Below are 14231 nucleotides of genomic sequence, written 5' to 3' on the forward strand. Positions count from 1 at the left end.
CACAGCCCTCCTGTGTTTGCTTTAACATCTGAGAAATAAATGCCGAACAAGAGGGGTCCCAGGACAGATCCCTGTGGGACACCACTTGTGACTGGCTTTGAGTCTGACATTGCTCCTGCGATTTTAACTTTATGGATTCTGTCCTTTAGCCAGTTTGCAACCCATCTAGTGACATAAGGGTTTACATTTAAGCTGTTGAGCTTATCTATGATGCCTGAGTGGGGTATTGTGTCGAAGGCCTTAGCCAAGTCCAGGTATGCTGTATGGACTGCTTTGCCCTCGTCAATGGCTCTAGTGACTGTTTCGAAAAAGTCAACCAGGTTTAAAAGGCAGGATCTGCCCTTTACAAAGCCGAACTGGGTGGGGTCAAGTGTCTGTAGGTCCCCTATGTCTCTGTTTATGAGTTCCATAATAATTCTTTCCATAGCTTTGCAGGCCAGGCTGGTTAAGCTTATGGGGTGGTAGTTTCCAGGGTCTGTAGAGGCACCCCCCTTGTGGAGTGGGACCTCTGTTGCTGTACGCCAGTGTTCAGGTACATATCCCGAAGTAAGGCTAAGGTTAAATAGCATTTTTATGTGTGGGTTTAGCTCCTCTTGGAGTTCACGTAACACGCAACCCGGGATACCGTCAGGTCCCATTGATGCTGTGTTTGTTGCTTTGTTTAGGGCGGTTCTCACTTGGACATCTGAGATGACAGGGAGATTACATTCAGCTGGGATAAGTATTTCTTCTTTTGGGGGTGAAGGAGGGGAGAAATTTGCACTGAACCTGTCAGCCAGAATGTTGGCAATATCTGTGGGTTCAGTGTATTTTTTATTGTTTTGAACCAATTCTGAGCATATCTGAGGGTTTCCGCCCAGGTTTCTAACAAAGCTGAAGAAGGCTTTGTGGTTATCTTTAGTGTCCTTAGCGATTTTTCTCTCAAAGTTGGCCTTGGATGTTTTTATGAGAGAATGTAGTTTTCTGCTAATGTTGATCAGAGATGTCTTCCCTTCATGGGATTTTGCTCTGACGTGCAATAGCTTCCTTCTTTTGTTATACAATTTGTTTATGGCTGAGGTCCACTAGACAGGACGCTTACCTTTGGTGGAGAGGGACTTGGATTTGTTTGGGATTGCATGATCCATGCATTCTTGGAGATGTCCATAGAAAGCATTTGTGAAGGATTCGGCATTGTGGGATGTGGTATCCACTGGTACAGTGGGCTTAAAGGATACCATCTCAGTCTTAAGAAGAGTGAAGTCTGCTTTTGAGAAGTTTTTCACTGTGGCCTTTTGTGCTGGGGTGGAGGTGGGATATGTATATCCAGGGTGATTAGTTTGTGGTCAGATCTCACTAGTGAGGGGTATACTTCCGGTGTGGAGCATTTTGTCCCCATGTTTGTGATGATCAGGTCTAGTATATTATCTCCCATAGTGGGAGAGGTGACTAATTGTTCCAGTGCATTTGAATTTATGAATTCCAGGAACCTTTGGGCTAGGGTATTAGGGCTAGAATAATGTACCCAATCTATGTTTGGGTAGTTGAAGTCTCCCAGTATGATGGTATTTTGTGATACATTCATATCCTCCAATGTCTTCAGGAAGGCTGAGTTGAGTTCTTGAGATTGGGAGGGTGGTCTGTAACATGCTACCAGTTGTATAGCAGTTTTGCCTATGGTTAGTTGCACCTGTATGGTCTCTGATGCTTCTTGTGTTGCTACTAACCTGGAGGTGTGGGTGTCCTTGATGAATATGGACACTCCCCCTCCCTTTGTGGTTTGGCCCGGGTTTTGGGGCCGAAAAGCAGATACGAGGTATAGCCTGGTAGCGCTGGGGTGCTCTCAGGAGCCTTGAACCAGGTTTCAGTTACTACACAGACGTCGATGTTCTCCATGCTGAGGAGTGCATCAAGTGCCTGCATCTTGAGATTTAGACTTCTGGCATTGAGCAGCATTACCCTTAGTTTTTTTCCATTATTGTTTTCTAAGGAGGTGGGTTTGTCTTTTGAGCCTTGCCTAAAAAGGCACTATGGGGTGGCAAGAGCCTTAGCCAATATCCGGAAGCCCAGTGGTGACAGGTGTAAGCCATCCCTTGTGAAGCAGCGTGGCTTGTCCAACATGTCATCCCAGGCAGACAGATATTGGATCCCCTTAGAATGACACCAGTACTTGAGCCAATTGTTAAAGCTGATCATCTTGTCTTTGTATTGTGGTATCATTCTTGGTGAGGGCAAGATGCTGCTCAGGGTCATACCAGCCTGGGCTACATAATCGTAGAGCTCCTCTATGTCTCTTTTCATGTAGTCCAGGGAGGTACATCTCAGGTCATTCACACCAGCATGGACAATGACGGAGTCATATTTGTACTTGCTTTGGAGTGACTTGAGTGCGTGTGTTATGTGGCGGATCCTAGCTCCTGATAGACAGCTCACAGTCACCTTCTCCTTGTTCAGCCTGGTCAGCGGGACATCAGTGTGTCTGACTATAGAGTCACCTATTACTAGTGTATCAGGCAAGGTGTTTGGCCTTAAGGGCTGTGATTGGTTGACACACTGATTTATTGAAGTATGTGTTGCATGTGTTTTGTTTTGAGGTGGTGGATTTTTGGGTGTCTGCTTTGGGAGCCTCTGTTGTTTTGGTAAGTTTTTATTAGAGCCTCGAGTATGTCTTTGTGTTTTTATGTGTTTGGTTTGCAGTTGTGGTAGGTCTATGTGGGACTGGGATTGTTGTGTGTGTGGCTGCCATCTCCTCCTGTCTGGTCATGCCAGCCCTGAGTTGAGAGAGTTCAGCCTCCAGTTTGGCTATATAGTTGCATCTCTCACATGTATTTGTGTTTGCTGGGAGGAGGAGAGGGTTGTCTGTGTACATGGGACAATTGTAGCATTGTCTCAAGATATCCAGATTGACCAGCTGAACTGGAGACGACGCCAGTAATCTACCACTCGACATGCTAGAACTGTATAAGGGAGTGCTGTACCTTTAAGGGAAGTGGATATTCACAGGGGTGGTAATTAGATGTAGTGCTTTACTTAGTACGAGAGTGCTTACTTAGTAGAGAAGTATTGAGAACAAGTGCTAGGCTTATAATATAGTAAGTAGTCTGGTTATACTAAGAGTAGAGCTTCCTTAAGGGAAAATTTGAAGAGCAGACTTGGCGGAGCCAGAAAAGTTTAACCTTGTTTAACCGGTGCTGCGCTATCGCACAACTGCAAAGCCGATGCAAACGCGGATTTTAAACAGTGAACTACAAAAGAGCTAGAAATGGTCCAAAACAACCAATTACTACAGCTTCTTGTGCTGAGGTCACTTCCTACAGGGACAGGTAGGCTGCTCAAGGCTCCCCACTCCCACTGGTGAGCAAAGAAACTTCCTTCTATCCAAGAAAGGTAATGGACAACACAGGAACTACACCACAGCCCAGAATACAGCAATGCCTGTAAACTGGTCTAAACTAGTCGAGGAAGGCGGAAGAACAAGGATTATTTTTTTTTTTTTTGTTTTTTTGGTAGAAACACACAGAAAATGTAGAAACAGTGATAAATTAGTTACACAGGCTAGCACACTTTAGTGGGCAGCCTCCACAGTTAAATTAAACAAACAAACAACAAACTTTCGATCAAATTCGACTAAAATGTAACTTTAAGTGCAGATTTTAAAATAATGCAGCAAACAGTTAAAAAAACAGTTCAAGCTAGTTCAGGGTAAGCTACAGAAGCTATTCCAAAAAAAAAAAGCAAAGATACTTAAATCCAGAAAGTAGTCACTTTTCTGAGTTCCCTGCTGCTAGGACCACTCTGCAGACCCACGAGGAGCTTGTCTGAGTAGTATAGCCAGAAAAGAATGCCCAGAGGCGGATTTCAAACAGTGAACTACAAAAGAGCTATAAATGGTCCAAAACAACCAATTACTACAGCTTCTTGTGCTGAGGTCACTTCCTACAGGGACAGGTAGGCTGCTCAAGGCTCCCCACTCCAACTGGTGAGCAAAGAAACTTCCTTCTATCCAAGTAAGGTAATGGACAACACAGGAACTACACAACAACCCAGAATACAGCAATGTCTGTAAACTGGTCTAAACTAGTCAAGGAAAGGCGGAAAAACAAGGATTATTTTTTTGTTTGTTTTTTTTGGTAGAAACACATAGAAAATGCAGAAACAGTTATAAATTAGTTACACAGGCTAGCACACTTTAGTGGGCAGCCTCCACAGTTAAATTAAACAAACAAACAACAAACTTTCGATCAAATTCGACTACAATGTAACTTTAAGTGCAGATTTTAAAATAATGCAGCAAACAGTTAAAAAACAGTTCAAGCTAGTTCAGGGTAAGCTACAGAAGCTATTCCAAGTGAAAAAAAGCAAAGATACTTAAATCCAGAAAGTAGTCGCTTTTCTGAGTTCCCTGCTGCTAGGACCACTCTGCAGACCCACGAGGAGCTTGTCTGAGTAGTATAGCCAGAAAAAATGCCCAGAGGTGGATTTTAAACAGTGAACTACAAAAGAGCTAGAAATGGTCCAAAACAACCAATTACTACAGCTTCTTGTGCTGAGGTCACTTCCTACAGGGACAGGTAGACTGCTCAAGGCTCCCCACTCCCACTGGTGAGCAAAGAAACTTCCTTCTATCCAAGTAAGGTAATGGACAACACAGGAACTACACCACAGCCCAGAATACAGCAATGCCTTTAAACTGGTCTAAACTAGTCGAGGAAGGTGGAAAAACAAGGATTATTTTTTTGTTTTTTTGTTTATTTGGTAGAAACACACAGAAAATGCAGAAACAGTGATAAATTAGTTACACAGGCTAGCACACTTTAGTGGGCAGCCTCCACAGTTAAATTAAACAAACAAACAACAAACTTTCGATCAAATTCGACTACAATGTAACTTTAAGTGCAGATTTTAAAATAATGCAGCAAACAGTTAAAAAACAGTTCAAGCTAGTTCATGGTAAGCTACAGAAGCTATTCCAAGTGAAAAAAAGCAAAGATACTTGAATCCAGAAAGTGGTCATTTTCTGAGTTCCCTGCTGCTAGGACCACTCTGCAGACCCACGAGGAGCTTGTCTGAGTAGTATAGCCAGAAGAAAATGCCCAGAGGCGGATTTTAAACAGTGAACTACAAAAGAGCTAGAAATGGTCCAAAACAACCAATTACTACAGCTTCTTGTGCTGAGGTCACTTCCTACAGGGACAGGTAGGCTGCTCAAGGCTCCCCACTCCCACTGGTGAGCAAAGAAACTTCCTTCTATCCAAGTAAGGTAATGGACAACACAGGAACTACACCACAGCCCAGAATACAGCAATGCCTGTAAACTGGTCTAAACTAGTCGAGGAAGGCGGAAAACAAGGATTATTTTTTGTTTTTTTGTTTTTTTGGTAGAAACACACAGAAAATGCAGAAACAGTGATAAATTAGTTACACAGGCTAGCACACTTTAGTGGGCAGCCTCCACAGTTAAATTAAACAAACAAACAACAAACTTTCGATCAAATTCGACTAAAATGTAACCTTAAGTGCAGATTTTAAAATAATGCAGCAAACAGTTGAAAAACAGTTTAAGCTAGTTCAGGGTAAGCTACAGAAGCTATTCCAAGTGAAAAAAAGCAAAGATACTTAAATCCAGAAAGTAATCGCTTTTCTGAGTTCCCTGCTGCTAGGACCACTCTGCAGACCCACGAGGAGCTTGTCTGAGTAGTATAGCCAGAAAAAAACGCCCAGAGGCGGATTTTAAACAGTGAACTACAAAAGAGCTACAAATGGTCCAAAACAACCAATTACTACACCTTCTTGTGCTGAGGTCACTTCCTACAGGGACAGGTAGGCTGCTCAAGGCTCCCTGTTTACTCATCTCAGATAAAGAGGATGTGAAACCTAATTTCTTCAGAGTCAGACTCCTGGTAGAGCCTGGAAGACTATACGGACAAGGGTATGTACAGATACATTTGCCAAAGACTGAACATATATCCATGCTCAAGAGTGAGAAATTATCCCAATCAATGCTCAAATCAATGTGCACCTGATGTTAACTAAAGATTAGATCCAATCTGCTAATATTCATGCCTCAAATGATGTCCCATCCATTTCTCTAGAGCTGTTAAGGCTACCAGTTTTATGGCTTGATATATCATGTAGTATTTGGCAAACCTGAATGGAGTGGTTGCTGTTTGATGTAAAAGTCTTGAACAGTAAGCAAGGTCCTTAATGAGGTGTCTAAACCTAGGAATTTAAAAACAGTGTTTGAAAATTTCAGTAAGTATTTTTTTCCTGTTCTGAGAAACTATGCATAAAGGACAACAGAACTACAGCCCTGGAAGGCTGTTATTGCTCACCAAATTACAAAATAAGGGTACAAAGCATTTGGTCTGCATTCACGGATGGTCACAGTTTGAGTTTTACTTCTTTTTGAGTAACGTTGTAGTACAAGTAATAGTCTATGATTGCAGTATTTATCTTATTTTCCTCATGTTCGTAACTTGTAAGATCCTACCACATTAGTGAGTTACGGTTATTACATTTTTCTTGACAAATGTAAAATTTTTATCTATGCAATTAAGCAAGAATTGCATTTCTTATGTATGTCAAATAATCTCTAAAAAAATATTCAGGTGATATCTTTTATCATGTGTAGATGGATTAGGCAGTTGTCAAAACTTGCTTACAGTACCTTTTCAGCAGGAATAATCTATTTTATTTTATTCTGAAACATTCCAGAGCCTCATATTCCACATATTTTGCTTGAAGAAGGTACTATGTCATTTGCAGAGTATGAACGCTACATCAAGGACAGGAGAGATTTCATCAGACTATCAAAGAAAGAATCAGACCCTGACAAGAAGGTGAGAAACTCTTGCTTCTCTTCAAGTTCCTTTGAAACTAACATTGGGTTTAACTAATTTTCTGTTTTTGAGACAGTTAATATTATTGAAACTATTATACAAAACTATCAGGTTCATATAAGTGTTAGGCTAGCTGCCCTTGTGTGTCATTTTAAGCCTAGCCAGTTTCCCTCAAAAATGTGAATCAAGCCCAGTACCTTGTTTCTTGTGAGACATGCACATTAACCATTATGCCAACACCCCCCCTAAGATGAGAATTGAACCCTGAACCTGTGAGTTAAACCCCTTAACCATTATGACATCCCCACAACCCACCCATTAAAATACCTGAGATAGTATTTGACTCAGATATGTAATGTATCATTATTTTAGTAAGTTGCATTAGACATTCATAAGAACAAAAGATGCATAATTAATTTTTACACCATTATGAATTTTGCTTCATACAATGTTATTGTACTCTCTGTGTTCATTTCTGTAATAAGAAAGAAGAGTGTAGTGAGCTCAGTGCTGTAGTCTGAATGCAGCTGCTCAAAAACAGTATATGAAATGGTAGTCTTTCTATATTGCAGATTAAAAGGCATGATAAACATGTTGGTAAAGCAAAAAGAGCTTAAGCATAAAGTGACTTTAATTCTGTGAGACTGTAATTCATTAATATATTTTTTTCCTGAATCATGATGAGATTACCCTGACCCCTGTATTAGCAGACTGCGACACAAAGCAAATACTGAAATTAATTTTTTGTTATCACTTTCCATACTTCCTGAGTGATCAGTTTGCAAAAAGTAGTGGTTAGATACAAACAAAAGAAACCCGTGTGTATCTTGTGTACATATTGCCCCATCTGTCCCTGTAAGAAGAGGCAGAGTTGGGGGTGCTTGGATACATGGGACAGTCTGGGGCATGAGAAGGCAGAGGATACTATACCACAATAAATGCCCCATGACAGCTGTGATCCACTTCCATTCTGCCCATTAGGCAAGCTCCTCCATAGTATCAAAACAAAAGCATCTATAGCCACTTTTAAAATGACTTATCTGACCTCCACTTCTCTGTTATGCGCAGGTTCAATGTGAGCTGCATCTGTTTCAAGAAACCCTTATTTGTATAAGGTCACATATTTCACACACTGTGGTTTTTTGATATAGAACAAAACTGGCAAAATATTAAATTATTCATACAGAGGATCCAGGATTCACACTACTAATATTTGTTATGTTAATGATGATTCTTCAAAAATCGCAGTGCAGTGCTTGGTTACTTAATGTATCTAAGAAAGCTTCTACTTAATGTAATCAAGGAGGGCCATAAGCAAGCAATAATTACCAAAATGGTGGGCATTATGTGGCGGTAGCTGACAATTCAGACATGTTACGAGGCCCAATGCATCTACACCCCTTGAAGGTCCATTACTTCCCAGTAGTACCCATACTTGAGGGGTCTATTCAAGGTGACCAGGACAGCCCCGGTTTGGAAGTCTCTGTCCTGTAATCCCAAACATTGTCTTTGGGACACAGAAATGTCCCAGTTTAGCCTGCTCAGTCTGAATGGTGACCTGGCTTCCTGAGGCGACCAGTTCCCCTGCTTTCCAAACCTGAGCAGCTCTGGGGACTTTGTGATTTTTCGGGGATGCCATTGAGTATGGGGTAAAGCTGGATGCCTTTGCCCTGGCAGGAGCTTTTCAGTCAGTCACTCCCTCAAGGACTTCTGTCATGGGGGGGGGCTCTGCCTGACCTCACTCATCCAGGCAGGACTTCTCCAGGCCATGCACCCATCTGCCCGGCACTCCCTTACTGACATCTGTCAGGGACAACCCCTACAGGCCTCCCCTTTGACCTGGACAAGAGGCCTTCCTCATCCGTGGCCCCCCATATCATGGGACTCAGCTGCCTCCATGTCTCCTGCAGGCTGCAAATCATGCTGGATCACTCATGCCCTTGGACCCTCTCAGGGGAGCTTCTCTCTGATCCCATCCACCCCTCTGGAACTTTCCTTGGCTGCTGAGAGGCAGATCCACTCTCATGATGGCTTCAGAGTCCCCCTGCTTTCTCATCCAGAGCAACTCTGGAGATTTTGAGATTTTTCAAGGATGCCATCAGTTACGGGATGAAGTTGGATGCCTTCACCCTGGCAGGAGCTCTCCAGGCCCTTCCTCTGTCCACCCTGGCACTTCCTCAAGGACTTCCATCATGGGAAGCTATGCCTGACCTCTCTCACCCAGGCAGGAGCTCTCCAGGCCTCACTGCTGTCCACCCCAGCGCTCCCTTAAGGACTTCCATTGTGGGATCTCTGCCTGATGCTCCCCTCACCAGGCAGAAGCTTGCCTAGCCCTGCCACTATCTGCCTCTCTCCCCCTTTCAGACTTCCATCCCAGAGGGGGCATGGTCCATACTCCCTCACCCAGGCGGGAACTGTCCTGTCCCAGTCACTTTCCACCTCTCTCTCCCTTTCCAGACTTCCATCATGACGGACCCCCTGCAGGCTTCCACATCAACCCAGGAGAGACAGCTCTTTTCAGGGTTACATATTTCATGATTGCTCTCAAATCATGAACTGTCACGTGTGCTCTTGGAGCCTCTCAGGGGATCTCCGCAGCCTCATGGAACTCTGCTGGGCCACAAAGCTTCAGACAGTCCCTCATCCAGACTTCCATGACACCAGGTTCTCCCCTTTGCCTTGCACCTAGGGCTTTCAAACTCACAAGGGAGATGGCCCTGGCTCCGGGGGGGGGGGGGGGACCCAGGGCCATCTCTCCTTTGCCTTGCACATAGGGCTTTCAAACTTGCAGGGTAGATCGCCCTGGGTCCCCCCATCTCTGCACTTTTTGTGGCATACCTCACTCTCTCTTCCCCATGGTGCCAGGTGCCAAGGAATGTGCATTGCTTTGAGCCTCCTGGCATGTGGCCTCTTACATACTGGGTGGTGTTCACAGAGTGGCATCCCCACAGTGCTGGGTGAAGGACAGGAGGCCAAACTGCTAGTCCTGGTGTAAGATGACATGGCAGCCCTATCTCCAGTTCCATGGGGGTCAGGAGAATGGGATTGCAGACCTGGCTTCATGGGGTGGCCCTCAAGTGTCCCAGTTTAGGTCCTGTAACAAAATGGTCACCTTGGGTCTACTACAAGTGCTCATGTCTCAAGTGATCAAAAATGACTATCTCAAACCTAGGGACTCAAACTTCTTGTAGACTGCTGTTCACACTTGGAGCTGACTATGAGTTCAAGCAAGCAGCTGTCACATCTTACCTGACAAATTTATTTGAGTTCAAGTGAGGTAAGTGCAGTAGCCATGGAGTGGGAGTGTGAGAGGAATTCTAAAGTTACAGAGTGGGGTTTTTGGTTAGGAAGCAATGTGGAAGCTTTAGGTTTAGGGTGAAGGAAGGGAGTTTAGGTTTTGAGTGAGAGGAGAGTTTTAGGGTTAAGGAGTGATAAGGCACTTTAGGTTTAGAGAGTGGGGTTGGAGGTTTAGGTTTAGGGAGTGATCGGGGACTTTAGAGTTAGGGTGTTGGAGTGGAGTTTTAGGGTAATACTGTGACGACCCAGATGTCATACTGCATGGGAGTTTTAGGGCTAAGGTTACGTTCTGGTTGGGCTATTCAGTTTTATAAGGTCAGGTGTTGGGAGGACTATATAGAAATGAGAGTTCAGGAAACTGAGACCCCGAAACTTGCATTTTCAAACAAATGGCAGGGAACAAGGTATTCACAAGCTAATAACATACATCCACCTGTAGGAAGCCCACAGTGGAGGGCATTATTGTTCATAGAAAATGGACTATCTGTTAAATTGTTTGTATTTGTTTTGTTATTAATATATACATATTTTCTACATACACCCTCACACACACATGCACAGAAGCAGAAGTACACACAGACTTACACACATATACACAGAAATACACACACACATACACAAACATGCAGCTGCACAGACAGGCTCACACATATATACACATGCACATGCACGCACACGCACACATGTACAGCTACATGTACAGACTCACACACATGTACACATGCGTATGCGCGAACACACGCACACAAACATACACACAGACACACACACACACACACACACAGCCTGATAGAGGTCCCTTAGGATCAGTGCTGTGCCCCAGTATAGAAATCTAAATAAATAAAAAATATATAAACAAATGGACTGATGAAGTAATCCCTTTTAGCCATGTTCCAGGTTACAAGTCATCAATAGCTACAAACAGCAGAAAGAAATAAACATTTAAAAATTTATAATGTTCAATCTCTACTACACAGAAGCTGTATCCATACACAAAGTTAAGAAAGATTTATGTGATGCCATAAACAAACTATCACAATGGTCTGTATGATTTTGGCATTCATTTTTTATATACTGTATGGAAACCCTCTGTGCACCTTCATTATTATTAACATCACAAGAAAGTTCCACTCTTTCAATCTCTTGACTAAGTATATATATGTATATATATATATATATATATATATATATATATATATATATATATATATATATATATATATAGCTGACATTAATTTTATTGAAACTAAGAAGATCTAAAAGCTGTTTCTGTCTCAAAATATCTAAAACTCAGAATATTGAAAATTTCTGGGAAAAGAAATGTGCCTTTTCCCCACTGTTGTGTGATCCTTGAGTTGCTATATATACTTTACAGGGGATTGTGATCCTGGAGTTGGTATATGTACATTGCAGGGGATTGTGATCCTGGAGTTGGTATATATATATATATATATATATATATATATATATATATATATATATATATATATATGTTGCAGGGGATGTGGGGAGCAGTGGGACTTGCCTTTGTGCAAATTATGTTTTCTTTTTCTATATTTTCAGTTTTGATATTTTGACATACACCCATACATAGCTATATCTATATCTAATATATATATATATATATATATATATATATATATATATATATGTGTATATACTAACCTTACCATCAATGTACATGAAAGAAGATGGAATACTCCAATATAACTGCAGTTCTGGACTTAGTATATATTTCTTGGTAATCATGCATATTTGCATAGTACTAAAGACTACACTTCTGGTCATCAAAAATGGGAACCAGTTAGGGACATAGAAGCACCTTCATAGACAGGATGCCAGCAACAGCATTAACATCCCTCATGCACCAGCTAAATCATGGCCCCTTGGATCTGGGAGACCTCCACTACAAGAGAACAAATGGGCTTGACAGTTGACAGTTGCAAATGCAGTACCAAAAAAGAGTTGATAAATGCAGTAGCAAAAAAGTACCCAGAAAATATTTGTTTAAAAATATCATGGAACATATTTTTTCTCAGTAATCGGACTACATTTTTCAGTACTTAAATACGACCACTTCAAAGGCTGTTATAACTCTTCTTATCCACATTAACATATTTTTAGTGTGCACTCTAAAGGACTAGCTAACATTCAAAACCACAGGTCGGCCTACTAGGTACTAGCTCATATAACAAAACAGTTAGTAATCTTGCTGTAGGCTAGCTCAGTTATAGGCTATTCCAGATCATATGCAAATGGTCTGCATGGGGCGTGTTACATCTCCAATTCATACCTCTCTTTAGTCAGCCTCTCATATACAACCACTTAAGCAAAAGCTGACATTGATAGATAAGTTTAATAGGTTTAAATTGTGCTAAAGAGGAGAGTGAAATATACATTTTCCAGTTCAAAATTCTGACCAAGTCTTATTGTTATCTCATGAGTTCCCATTTGTGTCCTTCTGCTGACAATTTCTAAATCTAAATATATAATGAATATATTACTAAAAGTTTTCATTTTAATAGGATTCTTCAGACTGAATAATCCAATACCTTATAATCCCAACCTTATTATAGCCAATCATTATGTAACATTAACCATCTATACAATGTACACTAAAACTAGCTTACACGAATATCCTAAAGTGACAGTCCCAGAGTTTAAAATCCGGGTAGAACTACAAGTAACCAAAGTAATGCCCGCTTTATCTGCCTTACTCACATTCCAACCCAGAGTGTCATTTTTTTTCTTTTAAATATCATGTATCTTTTCAATTCTATTCTTGTTTTGGCATCCAGTGTCAACTACCTTTTAGTTTTTCATCTTTATACTCAACAACATTAAGCATCTTTGCATCTTTGTTCCCATCCATCTGTCATAATAATAATAATAATAATAATAATAATAATAATAATAATAATATACTGTACAGCTGGTCAATCTTGTATGTCTCTTCACTTGTATCCTGAATTGTTTTACTACTTTTTTGGCTGATATACCTTTGAATGAAAGATCATTCTAAAATCCAACGTTTTAATGTAACAAGCAGTTAGTTAGCACTTAAAAGCGCAAACTGCTCATTACATTAACATTTGGGTTTTTAGAACGGTTGTTCATTGTGGTTCCTTTCTCTAGTTTCCTTTGAAGGTACTGTATAATGCCATGCTTGAGTTTCAGACTTCATATCCATCAGAAAATCCAAGCTAACACAAATCTTGTTATTCTAGCAACTTTCTAATTTTATAAGAGCAATTCTGTAATTTCTGGTTTGTTGTCTCCCATTATTTAAGGCTTTGTTTAATGGCATGCATTTGAGAGTCAGGCTTCATATCCTTCCCAAACATCCATGTGCACAGTAAGTTTGTTATTCTATCAACTTTCTGAGTTTATAACAACAATTAAAATCTGTCCCTATTTTTGGTCCATTGTCCACCAGTTACTTTAGGCTTTCTCAATATTTCTTGCTGAAAGAGGTTGAGAGGGATGGTATGGGGTTTCTCTTAATTAAACAACTGTTCCTTACATTAAATCTTTGCTTTTTAGAGCAACCATTCGAACCACAATGAACGATCATTCTAAAAAGCAAAGTTTTATTGTAAGAAGCAGTTGCTAAGCACTTAAAGGGAGATGTACATATGCTATTCTGGCAACATTTATTTATTTATTTATTTATTTATTTATTTATTTGCATTTGTTTACCTGGAAATTCCAGCTAGACACAAGTCCTTTGTCAGCAAAGGCCCGAGGAGAAAAGTTCCACAGAACAATAAATGAGCAGCAGAGTACATAAAGAATAATTGAATATGCATACAATGGGCATGCCTTCGCTGAAGGTTGGGCGTTGGGCTGGCAACTCAGCACCATAAAAAAATCTACTGCCAATCATTAGCGGGCTGGTGTTCCACTGTGGCGACCCCTAACCGGGAAAAGCCGAAAAGACAAACAAACATACAATAGCAAATAATACATACTGCAGCAAACATTAGCTATACATACAAAATGAAGCATAGTAATGAACATATATACCAATATCTAGCTAGAGGCTAGGAATAAAGGTAGGATGTATATACAGATGGTACAAAGCTCAAGTGGATACTGTTCTAAACTCATATACCT

The 14231-nt window shown here is 41.1% G+C and overlaps 1 protein-coding gene across 2 annotated transcripts in view; it reads left to right on the forward strand.

The window, feature by feature from the left end:
• Window positions 1-14231, forward strand: part of VWA5B2 (von Willebrand factor A domain containing 5B2) — a 1682718-nt gene that overhangs the window by 723981 nt on the left and 944506 nt on the right. For both annotated transcript variants that reach the window (XM_044070629.1, XM_044070630.1), the window contains one exon: window positions 6694-6818. In XM_044070629.1, coding sequence (XP_043926564.1) covers window positions 6694-6818 — 125 coding nt within the window. The remainder of the gene's footprint in view (window positions 1-6693; window positions 6819-14231) is intronic.

This window comes from Protopterus annectens, chromosome 4.part1 (assembly GCF_019279795.1).
Source record: "Protopterus annectens isolate FY-2018-M chromosome 4.part1, PAN1.0, whole genome shotgun sequence".
In the NCBI taxonomy this organism is placed as follows: domain Eukaryota; kingdom Metazoa; phylum Chordata; order Ceratodontiformes; family Protopteridae; genus Protopterus; species Protopterus annectens.